General features: G+C 40.7%; 1 protein-coding gene across 3 annotated transcripts; it reads left to right on the forward strand.

Moving 5' to 3' along the window:
* The first annotated feature begins 492 nt into the window (after positions 1-492).
* On the forward strand, positions 493-23,930 carry tspan17 (tetraspanin 17). Of its 3 annotated transcripts, XM_034232593.1 has the most exons (9): positions 1,020-1,077; positions 2,241-2,325; positions 8,869-8,919; positions 17,353-17,499; positions 18,293-18,463; positions 18,957-19,082; positions 20,379-20,426; positions 21,981-22,097; positions 22,329-23,930. In XM_034232593.1, exons 2-9 carry the CDS (start codon positions 2,245-2,247, stop codon positions 22,392-22,394), a joined length of 807 nt encoding a protein of 268 aa, XP_034088484.1. In that variant the 5' UTR covers positions 1,020-1,077; positions 2,241-2,244; the 3' UTR covers positions 22,395-23,930. The 3 variants fall into 3 exon arrangements, with proteins under 3 accessions (XP_034088485.1, XP_034088483.1, XP_034088484.1); XM_034232592.1 differs by lacking the exon at positions 2,241-2,325 and having other exon boundaries at positions 494-1,077; XM_034232594.1 differs by lacking the exons at positions 2,241-2,325; positions 8,869-8,919 and having other exon boundaries at positions 493-1,077.
* The last annotated feature ends 1,016 nt before the right edge of the window (positions 23,931-24,946 follow it).

Consider the following 24,946-nt stretch of genomic DNA (forward strand, 5'->3'; position numbering starts at 1 on the left):
AACAAGTTTTATATTTCATCTTGTCCTTTAACCCCTTAATGCATTCCACAGCCCGTCCAATACTATTGGACGGGCTGTGGAATATATCTATTGGCAATACACTTATGTGAAAGTTAAGTTAGTTTAACTTCCTAAACTCTCTTTTCTTTACCATACAAAGAGGAACAGGCTACATATTCTTAAATATAACTATTGGGATGGGGCATTTAACAACGTGGTCTGTATATCATGTAGTCAAAACTGCTGAACATACATTTTTCAACACAAGCTAACCTTTGCAATCCCTGCCGCTGCTACACAAGTGCACCTATTAACCTACAAATATAGCTGTTTTCTTTGGTTTGCTCAATTTCGGCGTATACAATTAGATATATTGTTGGTATAGCTGCCTATGCTGTTCACCCAGTAAAGTGAAAACCTGTATTGAGACAGTAGATGCCGCTCTTGAGGTGAAAAGGACGAACGCCAGCGCAGTGGTTTCCTCGTTTGACAGCAGGGGCTTGTTTTACTGCACAAAACAACAAGGATGAAGATTTCAAGGGACGATGCGGCAACAGAGATAATCGAGGAGGCGTTTAGCTGAAAGGCCAGCAGCGTTATCTCCATTTCCCGGTGTGATTTACGCTACGAAAGTAACGCCAGGCAACTTGAATATCGACTGAACTGCAGATGAATGCCTGTGCCTTAAAGTGTCCCTGCATTTGTTGTTATTAGCTGCTAATGCTAACCATAGAAGTTGCGAGCTAGCTGGGCTAGCAAGCTAATTGCTAAAGCGAGGAAAAGATCATTAGCCTCCTATGTTTGATTTACTTATCGCTGTCCGGGGCGAGTAATCTCGGCGTCGTGTAGCCTACTGTAGCTGATGGAGCCAGCTAACCTTGGCTTCAGTAGTTCAAGAACTGAAGCTTTGGTTAAGCTTTTAAAGTACCAGCCATAGTAGTTAACGTCATCTAGTTAGCTTGCCAGTTAGCCACCACTATACTTGGAAGAATGAATAGAAAACACCATCATTATAAAGGGGCAGAAGTCAGCTGCTGCGTGAAATACTTCTTATTTGGATTCAACATTTTATTCTGGGTAAGTAAATACACTTTTTAAATGTCCTGTCGGTGCCACAAGCAAAGAATAACGCTAATGTTGCTAACTTAAAGTCTCATTAAGTACTTGGGTAAGTTAGCTTTACGTTAGCACCTTTTTAGAGTTAGCCAACTTGGATTTAGATTAATCCTTAAGTTTTAGTTTCACGATCTTTTAAGTTACTTGAAAAGTATTAAATGAGTTCTTGCTCATGCCATGTGTTGTTGTTGTTGTGCTGGTTTTGTGTTGTTGTTAAGCTTTGTATAGTAACTCATTGTATACGTATAACAGATTAGCTTGTTTACTTTACTGTCCTACAGGAAGTCACTAATTACTTACTAGTGTAGGATAGTAGTTATATGTGCTAGAGGTCTTTAGAGCATTATTGACATGACCTTTTAAAATGTTATTTTTGTCAACTTTTTTAGCAGATGTCCATTTATTGTACTTTTTTTTCTCACTTTTTGGTCAGCTGCATCTTTTACCCTTCACAAAACTCATATACTAATATTGTGGCTAAATCACTGATGTACATATATTAACATTTAATTGGCTAACTACAATAGTAAAGGGACCACTATTAATGATTAAGAGTTGGTGGCTGGTGGAGATACAAACTAACTTAAACAAAAGCTGGACTAATGTTAGTTTCTCTCCCAGCTCTGACTTGGCTGTAAAGACGGTACCATTGTGTTTGAGTTTGAGAAATTACATGTGTCTGTATTGTTAGATCAGTGGCACATCTCCTTCACAATGCCTCTCCATATGTATCCCTTCTAAGTCTGAAAAGTTCTTCTGTTCAGTCTCTTTCACCCCACCCTCCTTGCCCGTCTGCATTGCGTCTGTGCGGCTGGTGTATAATAATGTCTATGGGTGAAGGAATGGCGTGTCTCTGTGACCCACAGGGTCTTCCCACACATTGTTGGAGCTGGAGGAAAAAGCCACACAGGCCTGAATACCATCCAGCCCTCCTCTTTTCAAGCACCCCTTTTCACTCCCTCCATTACTATAGTGCCCGGGCTCTGTGGGATTGCATTGTTTCTCTCACTCACACACCCACAAACGCACAAAGAGGGCTGGTGATAACAAAGACTTGGGGGGGAGGACAGGGTGTGATTCTGTGTTTTCTCCCTTCCATATGCTTGTTCTGACGGACTCAACAGGCACATGGGGTCCACATGCAACTGGATATCTTCCTTTTCCTCCTTCGTCACCACCTCTTCGTTGCTCAACACTCCCCTTCAAGATGTAGGAGTTTCACAAACTGCTACTTTATCTCTGTCTTTTTCTTCTGAAACTGAGGTGCTATGAACTGACAAACATGCCTCAGACTGGAGCAATGCACATAATAATTTTACAATTGGCCTCACAAATGAAAAGTGCTCTGTAATTCAATCTTCCAGGAAATATTGAGTCATAGGGCCATAGTGTTGTCTGACTCATATTGTGTTTCACCTAACTATCCCCTTAACTGTATTGACACTCAGGCCAAGCCAACAGTCCTATGTCTGAGCTGCAACAAGTTCCAGCTCGCTAGCTGTTTCCGTTAATAATCGCTAGAAGTTGTTCTCCCCTTGTCTGTGTGCTGCTAAACACGATTTGACAGACAAGCTAGTGCATTGCCGAAATAGAGAGAGATGGGGTTTATTCTCTCCAAATCAACCCATTTGTCTTTCCTATAGTGATCTTGTCAGGCTTGAAAATGCTGTCTAAATTGAGACAGAATGCTTGTGAGACCTTACATTTTGTGAACAAAACAGAGTGCTAAAACCTAGTTTGGATTCTTCCATTGCTCATGCTCGCTGTTGACAGCCAGACATTTTCACCCAACAACATACCTTCTCACGTCCTCACAAAAGACACAATCCTCACAAACATCCCCTTAATTAATCATATTTTCTGCCTGAGCCGCAGAACTGTTTTTAGAAGCTCTATTTGCTGTAATTAAGGGCTTGTTACCAACTGGCTGAGTTGGTTGAAGGCAGGCTGTGTGTTATTATAAGTGCGACTGTCCACATTAGGGGATACATGCAGAATGGGCTACATTCAAGTGGACAGCTCAATGCACATAATGAAGTAAACATCAGTTCATGTTTTCACATGTTGCATATGCAGCATGTATCAGTGCATTGGAAGAAAGCCTTGTATTTCATGCTTTTATCTGCGCGTATAGTAGGACAGGAATAATTTGTTATCTAAGCAATTAGTCAATTGACAAAATAATTGGAAAAAAGTGGAGCTGATTGCAGCTTCTCCAATAAAAAAGGGGTTATCGGAATATAAATTGTGCTTTTTAGACAGATTATCAGACAAAACAAAAACGTGTAATATGTCATCTTGGGCTCTGGAAAATTCAAATAAGACAGAGACTTTAATCAACAGGTTAGTCAATAATACAAGTAATAGTTGCACTATAGTGTTCAGCCATGGCTTTAAATGTGTATCAAAGAAAAGGCCTCACAAAACAAAATTGTTCCTCTCCTCTAGTCTTATGTCTGAGGACGAATGCTAATTTGTTCTGTTTTGTAATATTTGCCATTTTCCACAGATAAAATCAGATGTGGACAGGAAGGCAACGTTCACTCACAAGGGTTTTTTCTTTTCTGATTCATTTTTATTTCAAAATGTTTTATATCTAATTTAGGTCAACACAATATCTAACTAGGTGGGGCTATCTCTAGAATCTATTCCACTTAGATATCATTTGGCTCTGAAACCTGTTTTATTTAAATGCTGTTGTAATTAATCAGGCACATGTCAATAGATTTTTCAGTGTCAAGTGTTGTGAAGTTTTAATTCATAATGTCTGAAAGTGATTTCTTCCTGTGAAATCGGAAGAGCTTCTCATTTAATCCACTGCGCTGGCAGTGACGCTGATATCATATCATATCATTAAGAATGGCTGCGTTCACACGGCCAGCCGCATTAGATATTCAGCTTTTTAGATAGTCAGCGAAAGGGCAGTCACACTTGAGTAAGTCTATACCCTGTGTATTTGTGTGTGTCTAGGCAGCGTGGAGCTTGGTGTGTCTGCTAGTTAGTTGAGGTTAATGGGATCAGCTGGCTCATGGAGCATCTTGTCAAGTGGTGATAATCTCTATTTCCACACGGAGAGTAAACCCTCACACTGGGACACACACATTGCAGGGGTACTTGATAACAATTCAAAATAAACTTGAAAGGTCTGATTTTAACAAACAAAGCGCATACAGGAACATCTAGTTCCAGACTTTGTGTATTTGCTCAGGGATATAAGCACATAGATTAGGTTAAATGTTCAAACATTGTACAGAAGAAAGAAATAAAGTATCTCGTTAGAGCCGTTGTGATTAAAGAAACTTTCAAACACCTTGTTTACGAATAAACAAAGCAAGAATAAGAATGTGCTATTCTTGGTTTTATTGCCTAATGGATAAAAGGGGATTAATGTGGATCTCTATGTTTAGCATCTATATTTTAAATGCTTTGTTTTGTATCTTCTTCTGGCTAAAAATCACTGATTATCAGGAGGTTATTTTACTCTTAGGAAGCATTGACAGAGTTTTCGCAGATAGTGTGCTTCAATGCCACCAACTGACCTGAATATGACTCTGGCTGCTCGGCCTGTGGGAAAAGTTAGATAAAAGAAAACACAGCGAGCACTGCACAAAGGCATGTTCAGTTCCAATGTACTCATTCAGTCAATTTCACTTCAGTCCAAACCATATTTTCCCATGAGGGATGTTTTGCTGCAGATAGGTCTTTAAAATAGGAACATAATACGGGTACAACATTTGCTGAAAAATAATGTGTGAGGCTTATATAGTGACAGACACTGCCTAGAAATACTTTGAGGTAACAGTTGGATTTCCTGCTTAAATTGGCTACATTTTAGTTTAATTTTAAGTATGACTCAACTTGCTGACCTATCCAAAAGGAGACTCAATGATTATCCATTTTATAAATAAAGACAATCGAGCTCAAATAACTAGTTGGGAAAGAAATTGAGACATAGTTGAAGAAATAGAAATCCAAAATGACAGGGCCTTAGGTTTGGACACCTTCATAGCTGTCTCACTTACAGCTGCCTTCAAGAACACCTCAATTAATCTGGGACATGGGGGAAATGCAACATGATATGCATTATAATACTATTGAATATAAATATTACTTACAATATAAATTAAATGGAATATTGTATGGTACACTGTATGTCAAATCACAGTGAGTATTTCTGTGCTGTTTTTCTTCAACATGCAGCTCTGGTATCACCAAAAATGTCGTTCCAAATTACGGGATGGACACTTTTTGAAGCATTTGAAGGCAGCACCAAATTATAATAATAATAATAATCCCAGTCATGTGCAATCTGTTCCTAAGTATTTCTGGTTAATTATAAACATTTTAAATGTCTCCTAAGTGAAGCAGTGGTATCATTTTAAACTTTAAGAAGGAAATTAAGTCCTTATGTGTGCCAGATATCACCCAACCGTGTTTCATCAACTCTTCCTGGTGCACTGTTGAGGACAAAGTAGTGCAAATAATACAGGAAGAACCGTTAAATGGTTGGCAGGCATTTACTAGAAAAGCTCCTCCCTTTACAACATACGCAATTATATATATTTACTGTGAACTGAACTTAACTTCCCTCAGTCAAAGTTGTCTTCCCCTTTTGAATGCTGAAATAAGCAACATTGATGCTACATTTTTTGTGGGAGTGCTACAGTTCCTTATTTTAGCATTTATACCCGATGTAGGGAATGATAATGTTTATGCACTTCCCTTAACAGTCATGTTGGCTGATAACTCTGCACAGGGTGATAACAATTCAAGCTTCATTGAGGGCAAAGTTCTAAAGTTGCTCCTTCTATGAAACTTTGGTTTTGGGCTTTGTGCCTCATTTGAAAGTAAAGCGAAGGTTCAGTTTATCCTTCAGGTTCTCTCAAGGACAAACCTTTGCGGTCTGCCTCTTTTTTTCTGGAATACTAAGTAGTTTGGTAGGATGGGTTTTGGAGCGCACAGTTGTTGTTTAACAAATGCAGGTGTTTTGTTGTTTTACAATGGTGGGCAAGGCTTGTTGCAATGACATCCAGACGCTATTTAGTTTTCATTTGAAAATGAGGTGCGTGTGCTGCCTTATATTTTCATATAATGGTGGAATTATTTAACTGTTGTTTTGAATGTAAATCACAGTGTTCTAGAAGCTAATCTTCATAGCATATGTAAATAATATCCCACTTTGAATTTTCACTAAATTACCTATATTATCTAAAGAACAATTCCATATCATTACACTTTAGATACCTTTGTGTAACAGTAGCTTCCATGCTGTAAGGTAAGAGTTGTTTTCTCTGTCTCAGTCTTTAATCTAGGTGGATTACCTAGAGTCGGACGCTAATTGGTTTAATACTCCCACTGACTGTCGGTCTAATTTCTTCTACCTGATCTCCAGGAGCTTACACTCTTCCTGCATGTCTCTTTCCAGTTAAATCCACCACACCCTTTACTAAAACCCCACAGTATGTGAATGCCCTGCGGCAAGTCTTGTTAAGTGTGTTGATGGATTGCCATGAGTTTACTTGCTTCCCGATTTAATCAGCTTCCCAACAATATGATTTAATCCAATTTCACTGGAGCTATTATATTTCAGACTTTGCCATTACGGTGTTCCTTAGTTAAGTTAATTACCATCACAAATCTCTTAGGAATGTCAATTTGGCTGGAGCTAAGCAGTTAATTTGACAATAACGTTATATGTGTAAAGCCCCACTACCAAGAAATGGGTGATTTTTACTGAATTGCTGTCTGATTAGTGAGTATGTACAAAATGGAATTCCTTTGACCTTTAGGTTTTCCAGCTATGAAAGTCTGTCGTCATATTTTATGATGCCGTAAAGAGATGAAAAAAATAGTTGATCATATTAAATGAAAAGTTGGTATTTTTCAGGTCACTTTTCTTTTAGGACTTTAACTCATCAGTTGGTCCTTTTTTCTGTGGCAACTGGGAGATTATACCGTTTTCTTCACGCAGCAAAAAAACTGCATTATAAAAGATCTTGTGATTTTTGGAAATTATGACATTCATCTGTTTCCAGTAAATGTTGACTTTTGGAGTTATTTGAAATGTTTGGAGCAGAAACAATAGTTCTAGGAATAGTATAATACAAATGTTATGAGCCTAAGGCCACGTTTACACGGAGACGGAACGGGTTGTATCCGCTACAGTTTTCTATCGTTCACACAAGGCCGTAACGGATCCGCTGAAACGGAGTCCTCAAACAAGGTGGATAAATCTGCGGACGGAACGCTCTTGGGGGCCAAACGGCTCCGTGTGTACACCCTATACGCCATAGCTCTGCCTCTCCCCACCTCTCCTGCTCACCCCGCGTCATTGCTGATGTGTTTCGCCAACAACAGTGTTCCGTGTGTTTCGAGCCAGGTCCCGGTATCTCTCAGGACAGTGCACCCAGCAGGAGTCTCCAGCTGAGGTGGGTGTTTTTCATGTGCTGGTGGACTATCGGGGAGAACGTCCAGCTCGGGAGCCAGGCTCAGAGTTAGTGGCAGCGGGTACGGTGCACCTGCCTTTTACAGCAGGAGCACACGCTCTCCTCGGGGAGGGAGAAAAAGAGAAACAGAGGCCGCCAAAACAGCCAGAGGTCGGCCTCTCCCCACCTCTGCTGCTCACCCCGCGTCATATCTACAGCTCCTCTACCACAACCATCAGCAACAAGTGGACATGGAGAACTACATGAACTACAAGCTGCTAAATCCACCGCGGAGAATAAACAGAAAGGCAACCATGGCAACCATGCCCGGGAGGTGCCATGGTTGCCTGGTTGCCCTTCTGTTTATTCTCCGCGGTGGCGCCACTTACAGGCCCGGCATATGTACTACAGCGGGTCGAGCGGTCTCGTTTGGATGGACACGTTTATTGAGCCGATTCCGTGAAGACTTTTTTTTATATCGAATTCTGTTCGTTTTAGTTTTTGTCTCCGTGTAAACGGAGCTTAATCTTTGTCTGCAAATGTGCAGTAATACTGTCCTCCAACAGAATCAAAAGACATGAAATAATGTCAGCTAATGTCAATGTTATGAAATAGGGCTTTGAACGATTCTGTACATATTCCTATAATCCTTGTACTGTTCTTTTTCTTTCAAAAAGTAGTAAGTTGGCTCTCTCAAGCCACAACCCCAGTGCTTTTTGGCATCTTTTAAACTGTGAGCCCTACATTCACTGGGACAGGAGGCTAATGCCGAAGGGATTTCCCTTAACTCTCAGGATATCAGATCCTCCAGCCTATTAAGCGGAGCAGTGCAATGACTCTAACCTGCAATAACCTGCAGAGTTAGTGATTTACCCTTTCCACGGAAAGTTAAGGAATCTACTCAGCTGTCCGTTTTGCTTCAAGGCTCTAAAAGCCATTTGTTTCAATTGAACGCACTATTATCTGCTCGTTTTACAAAATACTAGTTATTGTCACAGAGATTTGTCTGTGCTCTTATCACTTGATGTGATGTGGGTGAGGCTATTGGAAAAAGGTGATGTCATGGATAACTGTGGATCAATCGCAGTTGAGTTTAACAACAGAAAGTTGTTGGTTTGTTTGAGTTTGTTGCATTGGAGACATCACTGTGATCAAACCACACCTACAGTCCTGATTCTGTTCATTTGTCAAGAAAGGCATTTTTTATTAATTTCATTAACTTGATCTAACCTGATCCTTATTTAGTGTCAAATATTGATTTTCTTCATTACTTGGCTGTTGCGTTCCACCCTACAGTGAAGTCTCTTCTGTGTGCTTTATTTTACAGTTACTAGGAGCCACATTCTTGGCTGTTGGCCTGTGGGCATGGGCGGAGAAGGTGAGTTCAAACCATAGGTTCAAACACACACTGTTGAAATACATGATTGCCTCAACAGCATAGCTCAAATTCTTCTCCACATTCCGGCAGAAATAAGCTGGAAGTAAAATTTGCACGAACATTTAGATAGAAATAGGGCTTAAGAGAGAAGTGGTGTGGAAAATAAGGGCAATGTTCCTGTAATGCTTTGTAGCACTAAAAGGCATATTACCGGAAAGAAGTCCTGGTAAACAAGTCAGGGTTGTCTCAGGCAATAAATTCAAATTTTGTTGGGCCAATACGTTTTTCCAATTGTCGGCAGTTAACCATAATCTAGTGATAAGCATAGTTACAAATAAGGACACATTAGTTCAAATTTCCAAACTCCTTTGACTTATATTCACCAAGATTACAATGCCTTTTCCAGGTAAAAAACAAATACCCTACATTTGCATTGAACATTTTTCCTGTTTATTTCTTCAGTATACCAACTACAAAAGCCAGGTGCTACCATTAACCTCATGTGCAGTGGATCATGACCACATTTAAAACTCCCTCCAATTGAGTTAACAGTCAATTTGTTCATTAATTAGCTAGAAATTGTACCGGTCTGTTCAGTAAATGCTGTGGAAGCGTGTACTGATTAGAAACGTCTGGTCGTGAACTCTGTACAAATAGGCCTGCATATACCTTGGTGGAAGAGCGTGAATAATTTAAAGGGATTAGGCCCAATGATGAATAGCGGGTACTGGAAAGGCACAGTGGTGGTGAGTTTGGGTCTCAGTGACTAAGACCCCGTTTACACGGGAGCGCAAACGGACCGAATTCATTATCAAAAAAGTCTTCCGTTTACACCATAGACTGTATATATAAATGGACGTAGGGTCCCTGACGTCACCCATAGGATTCTGCAGAGTTGCAGAGAAGCCCTTAGTAGGCGGAGACGACCACTAACGGCTCGACAGTGACGTCAGAGTTCAACTCCCGCCTGCTCCAATTCAGGGCAAAGAGGCGGAGCCGAGGCAGGACCTCCTGCCACCGAGCTGGAAGTTCCAGAGCTACCTGAAGCTACCAAGCTAAGCTAACATGCTCCCCGTCTGCACACTGCCGTCGCATTTTACGTTTCTAAGGTAAGCGGACATGAAATTATTCAGCAAAACTATAAATAATAATCTAAGTTATTGAGTTTTTAGCATAATACTTCAGAATCTTAAAAACCCTTAACGTTTGTATGCAATTGTGCTAAATTCAACACTGGAATCAAGCAAATATTAATGTTTGCATGACATTAGTTATTTATATTTTGATATCACTTAATTATACATTTTTAATACATTTAAGTCAAGCTAAGGTACATGTGATGGTAGCTAGTTAGTGCTCTTACCTGTGAGGCCTCCTCCAAACAGCATAATAACCAGACTGTATCATTAAAACTAAGTACCAGTTTTAGATCCTTGACTTTAGACAAACAATTCAAAAGACAAAATGTATTTAAAGACCAATCTTTATTTGAATGTACCTCTTAACCTGAGATATTAGTTATACAGTAATAGTATTGACAATCTAAAAAAACTGAGCAACTCAACAGTCAACTTTATATTTCTTATTGTCTAAAGCATTTATTATTTTCATTTTCCCCCTCTCATATTCAGTGTGGACGGATTGAGACAGTCTGGTGTCCAGAGAGCAGGAGAGACTTCAGGGAGAAACCTCCGTGTGATGGACGTCCTGTCTGTTGGTTTGGAGAGGACTGAGGGTCTTTCCTCAGCGAGGAGGACCAGGCCTGATGGAGGAGCCCATGCTGGGCATAGCTGATACCAACTGCACAGGCCTAGTCTGTCACTTTATTTGACTAAATGTGTTTACTTATACATTTAATTGGTTTACACTTTCTGTCCATATGTGCTTTTTATTTAAAACATGTTTGATTAATTTTTGGTTCATATTTCAATAAATTGTATTTGTATTTGCACTCCTTTTGTCCATTATTCTTACTGAAAATAGTTAGATTACACATTCACATCTGACTGAAGATTGGCCCCATTTATTTGTGATGTTGCAAACTCTGCGGTACAAGGCACAAGTGATGTGAAGCTCATAAAGTGAGGCAAATAGAAATAATCAGCGGATGGAATGTAGATGTGGAAATAGATGCTGACTATGTTTTCACAATAAAAGTAGTTTCTTAGTGTACTGGTCTTAAAATCTCATAACATCAGCATTTAATGTTCCTCTTGGACCTCTTCTTGACCCTCAGAGAAGGAGAAAATGTTGTGTCTTTCAGGCATGTCCTTTTGTAACAAAAATTACAGGAAACATAAAACATATTATTGCAGAACAAGTGTGTTATTTATGAAAGCGGTGTGTTTGTGTGTTTAGGGGCTGTAGATATCATTATTTTGTAATTGTAATGTTTTTTTGTTTTTTTTCAACTGAGCTACAAAGACAATCAGAATATGAATGAACAGTATGAAGTTAATCAACATTGAAATATATGTTATCAAAATAATATTTAACTGTTATCAAAACGTAGTGCAACTGTAGAAGCTTGCTCTGTTGTCTCACTGAAAGAATAACTTTTACCACGTTTTTACAGACAATATTGAGAGATAAATAGTAGCAGTTCTCACTATGTGTTAAATATCTTTGCCTTCAATACATTAAATTAGAAAGCTGACAAAATCATAGTGCTTGTTAACATCTAAATGTAACTTTTTGCATGGAAAAAACCCTCAACTTAACTGATGTGTAGGTGATCTAGTATTTAGTATTATTTAATGGAATGTATATCAGTGTATTCAAGTCAATACTTCATTTATTTAAACCAATATCTTTCTTGATTCTTTGTACAGTATGAAAAAAAGAGTCTTTGTACCCGTGCTGAAGTTCACTGCTGTGAGGAGTCCAGTTATGTCTCTCACTCTCTGGTCCAGCCTGTCTGCATCACCTGGACACCTTAAATAAACAGATATATATATATATATATATATTAGGGCTGTCAAACGATTAAACATTTTAATCAGATTAATCACAGTTTAAACATTAATTAATCATGATTAATCACCATTCGAACTATGTCCAAAATATGCCATTTATTTATGTATATTGTTGTGGGAATGGAAAGATAAATGAAAGAAGGCAGATATATCCATTTAACATACAGTATCTATGTTTATTATAACATTTGTCTGTGTGTCAAAATGAAAGACAACCCACACACCTATCCAGTGGCGTTTTTATATGTACAAAAGTGGTGGGGCACACAAAACTTAGATGTCTATATATAAGCTTCTGAGGTTCATGGCTGGTGAGGCTCTGACTCTTCAGGTTTACAAATATTATATTTTGACCTAAATCAAAATATAATATTATTTTCAAAAGCTTTTTTTGTCTGATGCTTCAATTAATTTTAAACAGACAGTTCAACAAAAGGTTACCCAAAAAATGTAATTGTATCATTTAAATATTGAATTGTTCTCTCTTAGTAAGATCCCATTTTCAATAAAATTGCAGTCTTACCTTGACATGAAGATGAAGTCCATTTGCCTATCCTTCTGGACAAAAATCTCTATTACTTTTTTGTAAAAGTCCTCCTTATGTTCTTGTAGTTTCAAAAGTCTATCATAAATCTGATCTAATCAATAGATTTATGATTCGAAAATTATAAAAGTAGGGTAGACATGTGGATATTATCCGGCTGAACAAAACGTGCATTTATCTAACACGTTTGTTTCCCACAGATCTTATTTGGAGCTATTTTCTAAAATCCTATGGAGAAATATCATTGCTTTTTTGTGGAGGGAAGCCATGCGCAGTTTATTTCCGGGTTTTAGGACGCGTCACTGCAACTCTCTCGTCTCCTCTTCACACACCACACTTTTCGCGGCACACGTACTTACAGCCAATCAGCTCTGAATTATGTGAGATGACGTATGGTGGGGATGGCAGCACTATGCCCCTATGGTCATTATTTTTTTGCCACACACATTAAATAGGACGTGGTATCGGGGTAGGTAGTCTCCCTCCGCAGCCGGTTGGCGTAGTTTTGGCACAATTCCGTTGTACAGACCGACGTTAACAGCAGCCCTGTCTGTGCACACGGAGACCGACTCTGTCGTCCGGTGATCTAACCGCCTTCTGGAAAAGCTTCACAAGTACGTCGGTACGCAAATGCGCTTTGTGACACAAGTGACGGTACGCATTTCAGATTACGCATTTCAGATTACGCACATAACCTGCGTACCAGTTATGTGCACCCCTGTAGCCTACTACAGCAAAAGTATTCTCCGTCGGGACTTCCTGCAACAACACCACGCCGTTATCAAAGATGTTCTATTGAGAAGACGATCACTACGTGACAAAAGTTTTCAAAACCGTGGCTACTGAAATCAATCTTACTAACTGCTGTCTGTGCAATTTACTCCGCGCGAGTTGGCAGACTTTATTTTGCATCATTTTTCATGGTGGGGCTAAGCCATTTCTTGGTATGGGTGTAGCCTACCCCAGCCATACCCTGTCGCTGCCACTGGTGGCACGTATGGGGCGGGCCATTCTGCACATGCATTAAATGCGTTAAATATTTTAACGCAATTAATTCAAAAAATTAATTACCACCGTTAACGCGATAATTAAGAACCATGTGTACAAACAATATAACTGATTATCTTCTGTTCAACATGTTGGATTGTGTATTGTCCGAGTCAGGGTCCTTTTTATTTTACTGTAACTTTGTAAGTTGTGTTACCAATGCTTACTGTTTATTTGATACCAATTTGGTAATGCAATTAATAAAAACAATAAGGTTTGGGTTTGTTCTTCAGATGACTGTGACGTTAACGTGTAAGCTCAATAATGAACTCCAGCTCAACGAACCATATTGTAATATCTAACTAATCATCTTGAAATATGACATTAATAATTGTAATATACACACATCTTATTGTGAGGTTGATTTCACATACACTACTTCAGTGGTTCTCACAGTGTGGGGCGCGCCCCCCCCTGGGGGTGCAGAGGCATGCCAGGGAAAGGCATGCCAGGGCGAGAGACCAGGAGGAAAAATGGTTATAAAATAAATAAATAAAAAAGACACACTCCGTGTGTGTGTGGAACGAGCCATTTTGTGTGCGCGAGAGAGAGCGCACCGGTACCGGAGATCGTTGTCAGCTTCTGGTGCTAGCGAGCTACGCTAACGGATATAAGGAGTTTTTTCAACAACAAAGTGGAGGAGAGTCCTCTCCTGTCAGACTGAGAGACTCAGTGAGCTAAAGGACTCTCTCAGTGTTATCTCAGTGGGTCTCAAACGTTTTGGTCACCATTAATTGAAACAATTATTTCCGAGGCACACATTTATATGATCATTATAGTTATAAAAAAAATAAGAGAATAAATGAAAAACAGCTATGAAATACAGTAAAACAAGAATAAAGACAGTAAAACAAGAATAAAGTTTAAAAGGGTGATTTGTAAAATATCCATAAAGAAAAAGTAAATCTGTTTACAGTTCTGTTTCAAATGGGTGTTGATTGATGTATCCATATCTCTTCATTTTGCTCTCAAAGTGCACCAGATTGATGCATTTAACTTCAATATTTAAAAATAAATCTTCCCGGGGAAGCTTGCCCCCGGACCCCTCTATGTGAGGTCCACACACCACCTATAAAAATAGCACTTGACCCCTGCTTACACCTATATGCCGTGAGCTGATTATCAAGCATTCATTGTAACAGTCGCGGGTACATTGTGTATTTGCGTGGGGATTGTTGCAGTAGAACATTCCACTGTAGCGCCAGATACATTAATGGGAAACCCTAAATGTTTGAGCACCCTCTATGAAACGTCAAGCTACCCCACAGCACCCCCAAAATAAATCTCTGGTGCCGCCACTGAGCCTGACTATTTGTGTTGGGGGGGCCCGACTTTTTATTTTCTCCAAAGGGGGGGCCTGACAGAAAAAGTTTGAGAACCACTGCACTACTTCGACATTAGCTTGTCTACATACTTGAGCATAGCCAATTTAAATTAACCTTAGCGATGCATACAGTTCCTACCTACATAATAAAATATCTCTCTAAGTTACAAGGATGACCTTATTTTATCAACCTCAAACAAAAGCCGTTTGTTCAACAGTATTATCCCACTTAACGCTTAACACTTGTCTATTTCGTTTTAACCTTTATATATATAGTTTATAATTTTAACATGGAGGCTATGATTAGCATAGTTAGCACCAATGTAGCTACCACTCGCTTACACCCTAACCCAAGCCTTAACATTCATTACGTAGCTGATTCAAATCATAAACACATCAATAAGTACTCAAATTTCACTTACCGCAAAACCGCATTCATGCACCGTCTGTTTTACCGCAGAGCGAGTCACAATAGTCCGATATATAAGCATGAAGAACAAACAACCACGGCCGGCTTCAAGTTGTGTTCCGTAGCTAGCTTCACGGAGCAGCTAGCAGAGAGACAAGAAGCTAACAGCAGCAGTCACTTGACGGAGCTGTCACTCAATGTGACCACGCCGTAATATATGCAAAAACTTTAAGACCTAATATAAATAAAAGGGTCGCGTTAGAAAACAATTCACTCACAGATTCATAATCATGAAGGTGGAATCTAACTATATCCATAATAATATTTATTGCATCCAGGGGTAGAAACATGTTTTTTTCTGCTGTAAAATTGGGCATTTTAACATGGGGGTCTATGGAAATTGCTCCTTTCTGCAGTCATCGCCTATCGGCCAATATATGTACTGCAGTTGGTGGCACTTCCGTATTGGCGTCTCGGCTCTTCCCCAGAGTTTGACGCTTGGTTTACACGCATTCAGATCATTTAACGTGTCCGTTCACACGAAACCACTGGAGAAGCTGTAGTACATATGCCGGGCCTGTAAGTGGCGCTGTACTTCCGCACGAGACCGCTCGTAAGCGCTGGAGACGCTGTAGTACATATGCCGGGCCGTACTTCTGCCACAAAATACACCAAAAGCAGCGAAGAAGACCCCTGAGCATGGTTGCCCTTCTGTTTATGCCCTGCGGTAGATTTAGCAACATGTAGTTCATGTAATTCTCCATGTCCACTTGTTGCTGATGGTTGTGGTAGAGGAGCTGTAGATTTTGCACTAACATCTGTAGCATGGTCGAGCTGTAGATTTTGCACTAACATCTGTAGCATGGTCAGTAGCAGTAGCACTAGCAGTAGCTACTGACCATGCTACAGCAGTGAGCAGCAGAGGTGGGGCTATGGCTTCATCGTTATCAGGAAATGATCGTATAGGGCGTACACACTGAGCCGTTTGGCCCCCCAGAGCGCTCCGTTTGCAGATCTATCCACCTTGGGACCCGTTATCGTTTGCGGGGTCCATTTCCGCGGTTCCGTTACGGCCTCGTGTGAACGAACGGGCTATACGCGAGAGAAAAGTAGCAGATGCAACCCGTTTTGTTCTCGTGTAAACACCGCCTAAGACGATTAGTTTCTAGCCTTCTGCGTTCCAATAGATGACATTGTTTCTGGGCTTCATGCTTTAATTAAAATGAAGGCACTCAATTCTGCACGAGTGCCACAAAAACACAGGAACCCAGTTATGCCTCTGTCATATCGCTGTCCCTTAGCTCAGTGCAGTGGAGCTTACTTTAAGCAGAATGAGATTTCAGCTTCTTGGGCTTTAGCTTCAAGAGTTTGACATGTGCACTGTATGTGACAAGCAAACAGGATATCAGAGTAGAGAGCAGGCGCCTGCAGAGGCCCACATATACATATCCTTCAAGATGGGAAAGAGATATATGAAGAGGTGGTGAGAGATCATGCATGAACCAGAACACAAGTTATGTATGAACAAGCATTTTTTGCACCTCCTTCTAATGTGCTACCCTGGAACATTGACTCAGCGTACCATGAACCCGCTGTTTGGCGTCTGTTTGTGAAATGTGTCAATGCGAGGGATGATGCAGACCAAAAACTGACAGGAAAACATGTCGGAAACACTGTGGCCTGGGGGCTGTGCAGCAGGATATGCAGAGAGGAAGGACCAATGTCTGTTAGTGAATGTTTGATGACTGCTGTGGACTGTGTCTCTCCTGATAAAAGTTATTTTTCCCATAGGTCTGACAGAGATCTGCCAGAGAGGGAAATTGTGTTGTGGTTAAATTGATTACATTGGAAAGCTGTTATTGTGTTTAGAAAGCAATACACTTTGTAGATACCGTTCTAATCAAATAACAGTATTGCCTTTTTATTAGATTTTTCCGCGCGGCTCATGCATCTCTGAACAGTGCAACACCAGTTTGCCTCGTGGTTGTGTCATTACATTACAATCTCTTCTCAAGGTTAACTGTGGTTTGTCTGGATATGACTTCAGTTTGGACCTTGTAAGTAAGGTTTGATTTCGGAAGTATTATTGTCAGAGTTCTAACCTATCTTTTTATCCTTTTATCTTTTGCCTCAGGGCGTGCTGGCCAATCTGTCATCCATCACAGACCTCGGGGGCTTCGACCCGGTGTGGCTCTTCATTGTCGTAGGAGGGGTCATGTTCGTCCTGGGCTTTGCCGGCTGCATCGGAGCGCTCCGAGAGAACACCACCCTGCTTAAATTCGTAAGCCAGCTCCCGACTTTCTGAGCACAGACACCAACTCAAGCACTTCACACCCCCTTAGTCTGCAGTTCACACCAGAGCCGAGGCTGTCTCTGCAGCAGGTGTCACTTTGACTCACCCGAGCCAAATGCTATGGGTGGTTGCATGTCACAAATATGTGTTAGCTCTTCACACAACCAAGTCCTGTTTAATTTGAAATTAATGATCCATGCTATATAATCCACCTAGACATTTTCATGGTGTCGCGTAATGTTTTTCATCATCATTGCTTCTGATCTGTGAAACAAAGAATAATTATTCTAAAGCCCAAAGCCATGATGGTACCATTTTGGGAGGCTTGTTTGTGTTTAGCTGTATTGATAACCGCATGTGACTGACAGAGACAAACTTGCCTTGTTGCTGGCTGCAAGAGTAGCTATTAACTCCAGCCGATGTCCATTAGCAGCAGTAAGTCAGGCGTCTGAGAGAGGAGCTAATGTGGCTTTTGTGCATTTATCATTAGCCCCGTCTCCTGCTACATTTACTGTAAAGGGATGATATAACGGCACTTCTGGGACTGCAGTATTTGTTGCTATAACCTCAGTCGCCAAACAGGACAGGCCCTAGAACCAGACCCGGGACTTTTCATCAGACCTGTTGTCCTTTTAATTATTTTACAGAAAATGCTAGAAATAATGTGATTTAATGTTTTGATCTTTAAGAAAACAGGATCTCTCTGTGGGGCGCCCAGAGTCCCTGATTGAAGTGACAGATTTATTGTTTTCTGCTTGTGTGTTTCATTTGTGTGCGTCAGTTTTCTGTGTTCCTGGGTTTGATCTTCTTCTTGGAGCTGACAGCGGGGATCCTTGCCTTCGTCTTTAAAGACTGGATCAAAGACCAGCTCAACTTTTTCATCAACAACAATGTAAAGGCCTACCGTGATGACATCGACTTGCAGAATCTTATTGACTTTGCCCAGGAATATGTGAGTACACACCTACTGACTGAAAATGATTTGTAACAGAATTTCCACATCAAAATTCCTTTTAACAGCTCAGCTGGAAAAATCCACTCCCTTCTTTAGAAATGATGTTTCATACAAGTTTCAAAGCTTATCTTGAATCAGCTCAGTAGTGAGCAGGGAGGAGACACACACTACAAATGTTCAGCAAATCTCATGATTAATGTGACTGTATTCCTCTCAAATGATTATTCAATTATATGAGCAAGACAGTTAGATAATAGACTCCCATGTGTAATTACTGGGCTCTGTTATGACGCACAGTTAAGGCGATTTAGATTGGCTGTTGTCCCTCCATTTGTGTCTCACTATCTGTTGTTGCTTCCCGCCACAGTAAGCTGGCTACCCACCCAGGCTGACTTGAGCCCAGATATAAAGAGCTGTTTCAAGATCAGAGAAAATATACCTGTCTGTTAACCGGAGGTAGCCGCTTAATCTCTGCCTGTTATTTCTGCAGTGGTCCTGCTGTGGAGCTCACGGGCCCGACGACTGGAACCTGAACATCTACTTCAACTGCACAGAGCCGAACCCCAGCAGGGAGCGCTGTGGAGTCCCCTTCTCCTGCTGTGTCAAAGACCCTGCAGTGAGTCATCCCGCCATAAAGTGCATGATTAATCCATAATGGGCATTTTTTGCTGCTTTCTAAAATGACATTATTTTGGGGCTTTTCAGACAAATAACAAGTCCAATATGTAGCAAATCCTGCAGCCATTTGATTTCAAGCCATCGTTTACCCTTGGTTTATCAATAACGTAGAGTTGTTCTTTAAAGCCCGCGTCACACTGTCCCGAAATCGACACCAGATGGACACACGAATATGGAATTGTGAATTCCGCACGAAGATAGCCCCAAACTTGGCCAACAGCCAAGCAACAGCCGATGCCTACAGAAGGCCAGACGATGGCACCCGAACCACACACGAAAATATGATCGTAGACTTTACTGATGATTTAGAATATATCCAGACTCAACGTAAGAGCTTGTGCCTCTTCCGGGGGTGCTAATATTTAAACATACACTTTATTCTTTACTTTCTCCATCTTTATATGTCATATTTATATGTCCGTCATGTTGTTTCCATAGCAACAACAACTTCCTGTCAACAGCGTAAACTCGCCTTCAAAATAAAAGCATCTAAATAAAACAGGAAGTTAACCTAAATTACAATTAAGACATACAACTGCAACGCAAGTAACAAAAACAATGTAATATCCTTTTCAGTTTCACAGAACACAAATTGGGTTATTTACATAATATGTTTACATGATTTTGTTGTGCAATAAATGCAATCTCGATGTCATCGTATTATAATACGATGGCTACACTACGTCATTGCGAGGGCTTCACATAGTCGTGTTGCCTTCCTAAGGCAATCGGGCAGCTTCTTGTTTCCTTTGTATTGTCTTCGTGAGGCGAAAAATGCCCGATGGCACCGATGATCACACGAAGTAAAGACGAAGATGACACGATTTGACAAGATGCCCTCACGATGGCCTTACGAAGGGCAAAATGGACACACGAATTAAACACGAAAATGAACCTTCGCAAGGTCCTTCAGCAATTTGTTGGCATGCCAAAGATTTTGCCACCGCTCACGAAGTTGCTGCCGGAGCCTGAGAAACTCCACCGGCGGTCATACGATGGCTTAAGATGCCCTCACGAATGGCCCGATGTTGTTACGATCAGAGTCGAATTTGAACATTTCCTTTATCGTGTGTCCATCTGGTGTCAATTTCGGGACAGTGTGACGCGGGCTTAAAGGAAGGTAGTTCTTAATGTAATTCTGCTTTTGTCCCTCAGACTTAAAGTGAGCATTAATAACACTAGTGTGACCAGTAGTTGAAATAAAGATGACGTTTACATGTTTGTGTTCTTACAGGAGGATGTCATCAACACGCAGTGTGGTTACGATGTTCGGCTTAAATTGGTTTGTACACTCTCTTACCATTATATTCTAGTTACAACTCTTCCAGTCTTATCTGGACCCAGCTTTCAAAATTAATAATCATAGTATATTTAAACATGTTAATGAAATGATAGCAGCTAAACCTTTGACAGTTCTGTGAATGCAGAGTGGGGTATGATTGGCAGGCAGTGTGTGATTTCTGCTTAAAATGACTCGAAGCTGCTGAATGGAATTACTCCTGAGGGCGAGTTGATTGACAAGCTGCAATCCTGTTTGATTGAAATGGTCTGAGCATCCGTGGAGGGTGGAGTGGTAATCCGCTTCATTTGTATTGTAACAACATTCAGTGGAACAAATACAAATAAGATTTCTCAACATTTAGACCTCACGTTTATTGATTAAAAGATGTTTTTTTTTTTGTTCTTAATGCACACAGAAAAAGTAAACCCAGAAGCAGTTGGCCAACAGAGCAGACAGAGTGTGTGTACAGGGTTAAGTCACACACAGGCTCCGCTTCGTGCTTCTTGCCTTAATAACAGATTGTTCTTCTAACGGGGATAATTAGGCTCCAGTTATAGCCTTGAGAGCAGCCTTACTACACTCTGTAATTGGCGACTCAGTGGGTTATGCCAGTCCGTTCCCTTTTCCTCTGTGTGTGGGTGTGGTGGTTACAACTCGCTGCACTGCAGTCAGGGAGATTGCTGTTGCTAGGCGCACTGCAATACAGTGAACCACCTGCCACTGAGTTGGTATGAATTAATTTTCTCTGCATGCTCTTCTGCCAACGCCCTGGCCTTTGACATTTTTGCTGGAACTATCAGTGATGTGCAGCAAGTTCCTGTGCTGCCTGTTGTGTGGAGAGCAGGCTGAGGAAGAGCAGGAGACATGGGGAGGACAGGGGAAAAAAGCAGAGGGCTGAAATAGCTTCAGAGGAAGTTCACAGCCAGAATAACATCATGTTTCCTGCTTTTTTATTGGCTGCCAAAGGGCTCCCTTTGCCTCCCATTGGTTGAAAGATATCTTTCAGGTTTTGCAGGAGGACAAAGGGTTTGCCGGGTTGACTTGTGTTAGAGAGTAACAAAGAGAGTATTGTATAGAGTCCTGTTCACATCCATTCTTACCCCCCTGTTTAGAGTCTTTGCGGCTCTAAATAACACCTTTTTATGTCCCATCTCTGGACAGAAGACGTACATCATCATGTGAAAACACAAGCAGACATCTGTCCGGTAACAGGAAGCAGCTTCTGCCTGTTTGCTCAGTCCTGACAGGGGCACTTCCAGAAGCTGAATACACGGCCTTGATATTCTCCATGATGTGAACACACTGACATGTTCTAATCGCAGAGTGACTATCTATCTCTCCTCATGCCATCCTCAGCGGGGAAAGAGACAGTGGGCAAAATGCTATCTGTCTGTTTGCTTTGTCCATCATGAGTCATAGTTCAGAGTTGGTTTTTTAAACCATGACAACAGCCAGTGTCCTCTCTAAGAGCTGATCATTGTTAATGTGGTTTTACGAAACAATTGATTTACTCCTCCTATGAATTTACTTATCTGTTTGTTCTGTTTTTTAAAGGAGCTGGACCGGCAGAAATATATCTATACCAAGGGCTGTGTGGGACAGTTTGAGAAGTGGCTTCAGGACAACCTGATTATTGTAGCTGGAATCTTTGTTGGTGTTGCACTTTTACAGGTAAGAAGTCCATGTTTGATTAAAGGGAACCTACTGCATTTAAAATAAAGTGTGTTCCGAAAACTAAAATGTTTGGCTGTGATTTTGTATAGTGACTGCCATCTAGTGCTGACGGCAGGCACTATTAAGCAAACCACTGCAATACAGCATTATTTTTTCTTTCTAAACAACATCCTGTATTCTGATCAAATTTGATCTAATGTCGTGACTCCTGTGTGTTTTCCTCTTCAGATCTTTGGTATCTGCCTTGCTCAAAACCTGGTGAGCGATGTGAAAGCTGTCAAAGCCAACTGGTGACATGAGAGGTGAAGTGAGGGAGGTCCGCCCCTCACCCCCCAGCCAGGTCAACACCGCACACAATGAGGACGCCGAGAACCTTCAACTCTGTCTACTTTGCCTTTGAGCTAAGCAGCACCCACGCACTCTCACACTAAACGTGCAGACACAAAGAGTTTACTCCCTCTTTATCAGAGACACTTGAATGGGGTGAGGAACATCCCACACAAACCAAACAGTCAACACTTTGTTTACCACTCTGCTGGGATTTTAACCCAAATATACAGAAGACTGTCCTGCCTACTTCATAGTTAGATTCTTACTTTTTTTAATGTTTTTTCTCATTTTGTTCTTTGGACAAGTGTATTTATGGGGCGCAGTTGCACACGGACCCCTTTTCAACTGGGAGTTTGGAAGCCATGGATAAAGCAAACAAAAACATAGGAAAAGGGACAATAGGTCTCCATTTTATGGTCAAGCGACATTGTCACCGAGCCTCAGTGAGGGGCTGAACACCTCATTCTACAAACAGCCTGTTTTAAACGTGCTTGTCACCACTTCCTGCTCTGGGGAATCATGGGCGACTGGCCGACCGTCAAAACAAACGCACGGATTCCCCTGTGTGTCGTTTTTTCTCTCCATCGTGACCTTTTATGACCACTGAAAAAACTCTGAACACTGGCCGGTCAAGTCTGCAACTTCAAATGTTTTCAGGAGACTTAAATTCTAACTCAAAATGTAAAGAAAAGTGCCATTAATTTCCAGTGATATATTTGTCTCTTTCCTATTCTCTTAAATGGAATTTCTGCACCACCCCCACAATACCTCAGGTCTGAAAACATGTGCTTTCTGCCACTGGTAAGAAAGCATATTTATCTGTTTCCATCCATGTCTGTTGAATTGAGAAGACTAACTTAATGCAGAACACTGACAGTTCCTCGAAAGTCACCCTGTTTGCCCTGCAGTGATTGTATTATCTGTAGATTTACTGAAGGATGTTGTATTGTATTACATGAAATGGCCTGGTGTGGTTATGATGGTGGAACTATGCTATACAGGGAAAGGGTTTACAGATAGTGGAGATTGTTGTTATCTCTGAGCATCCCTCAGGCACATGGGATTGCTGGTTTGGGGCCTTTTTTACTTGGCTTACGTCACCGCATATGTCTTATATTTTGTCCTCTGCATTATGAAATAAGAATATTTGTCTGTTTTAAAGATGTCCTTTTATTAATCCTTTATATTCTATCTTTTCATAGACTAATTTTTTTTCTGGGTTCATTATTTGACTTCACCAGGCACCTGCTTTACCTCTGAACCATCAGTCAACTGCAAAAAAGCTTTTGGAGACCAAAATTAAATCATACGGCCACAAGCTAAATGCATATGATTTTGTCTGGCTACATATTGTGATTATATTAGGAATGCCATAATAACAAGTAGCATTTATAGATAGCCCAAATGTGAATTTATTGTCCCTTTTTCTGTGGGAAGTGCCAGTTGAAATGAAAAGTCAAACAAATATTAAAAAAGTTACAGAACCGATGTTATCTTTAATTCAATGTTGTGTCTTTTGTTTGGACTGGTTTTTAAATAGAATAGTAAAACCATGCTGTGAGCTTTTTATATTAGCTACAGCCTCAATATAACATGAATGCTGCTTTAACCTTGCCTCGATAATTGATATGTAGTACAATAACCATGCTAACAAGAATTTTCACATGATGGCATTGAATATTTTGCCATTATTTCCAGACTGAGGCAATATTGAAGTTAATTTTTGAACACTTTGTTCTCAGCTTGTGTTGCTGTTCATTATAAGAAAAAGCAGATTATTAAAGGTGGGGTAGGTAAGAATAGAGAAACCAGCTCGAGTGCGCAAGTATGCAGCCGAAAAAAATCTGCCCCTTCCTTCAGACTTCCTTACAGAGCCCCTCCTCCAACACACACGAACACGCACATGACCAATGAGGGCACGAGATAAGTTTGTGCACAGATGGAAGGCTGACAGGCAGGTAGGCCGTCCAGTTATTTTAGCCGGCCGGCTAAAATGATTGATTGTGCTTTTTACAGTACTACAGCTTCCACGGATGACAGTTTTGTATGTATTTATTGTCAAAGCATTTAATGTATTCATTGCTATCGGGATGTTAAGAGCATTCCATGGAATATAACAAAAAGTGTTTCTGAAGTGAATTACCTACCCCACCTTTAAGTTGCCCTCACAGCTTTTCATCATCGTCCATGATCCTTGCAGAATGTAGTTTCTGATATGACTTGATTTTTGTACATTTCTTTCTACATTTAACAGTTGTTTCCGGCTGCAGCAGCATCATTCAGTCACGTAGCACAGGCATGATTTGGGTGGGTTTCACTGGACCACACACAGCCGCATATACAGACTGGCTGCCAAAAGAAACATGATGAATCGTGATGCATGTAAGGTGAAATGTGAGTCACGTTAATATTCTTTGAACAGCACACGCTCCCTCTTCAAAACTTTATCTGATCCGACTTCGCCTGTCATTTTGATGTATTTTTACACGCAGGGCTCCTTTGGAAAATAACAAAAA

The sequence above is a fragment of the Gymnodraco acuticeps genome, unplaced genomic scaffold, assembly GCF_902827175.1.
Source record: "Gymnodraco acuticeps unplaced genomic scaffold, fGymAcu1.1, whole genome shotgun sequence".
Lineage (NCBI taxonomy): Eukaryota > Metazoa > Chordata > Actinopteri > Perciformes > Bathydraconidae > Gymnodraco > Gymnodraco acuticeps.

Bases quoted from the DNA above. Each gene is read 5' to 3' on its own strand.
- tspan17 (XM_034232592.1), top strand. From the start codon at position 991: ATGAATAGAAAACACCATCATTATAAAGGGGCAGAAGTCAGCTGCTGC. The intron at 1,078-8,868 runs GTAAGTAAATAC...TTTATTTTACAG, and splicing joins GATTCAACATTTTATTCTGG to TTACTAGGAGCCACATTCTT. The intron at 20,427-21,980 runs GTTTGTACACTC...TGTTTTTTAAAG, and splicing joins ACGATGTTCGGCTTAAATTG to GAGCTGGACCGGCAGAAATA.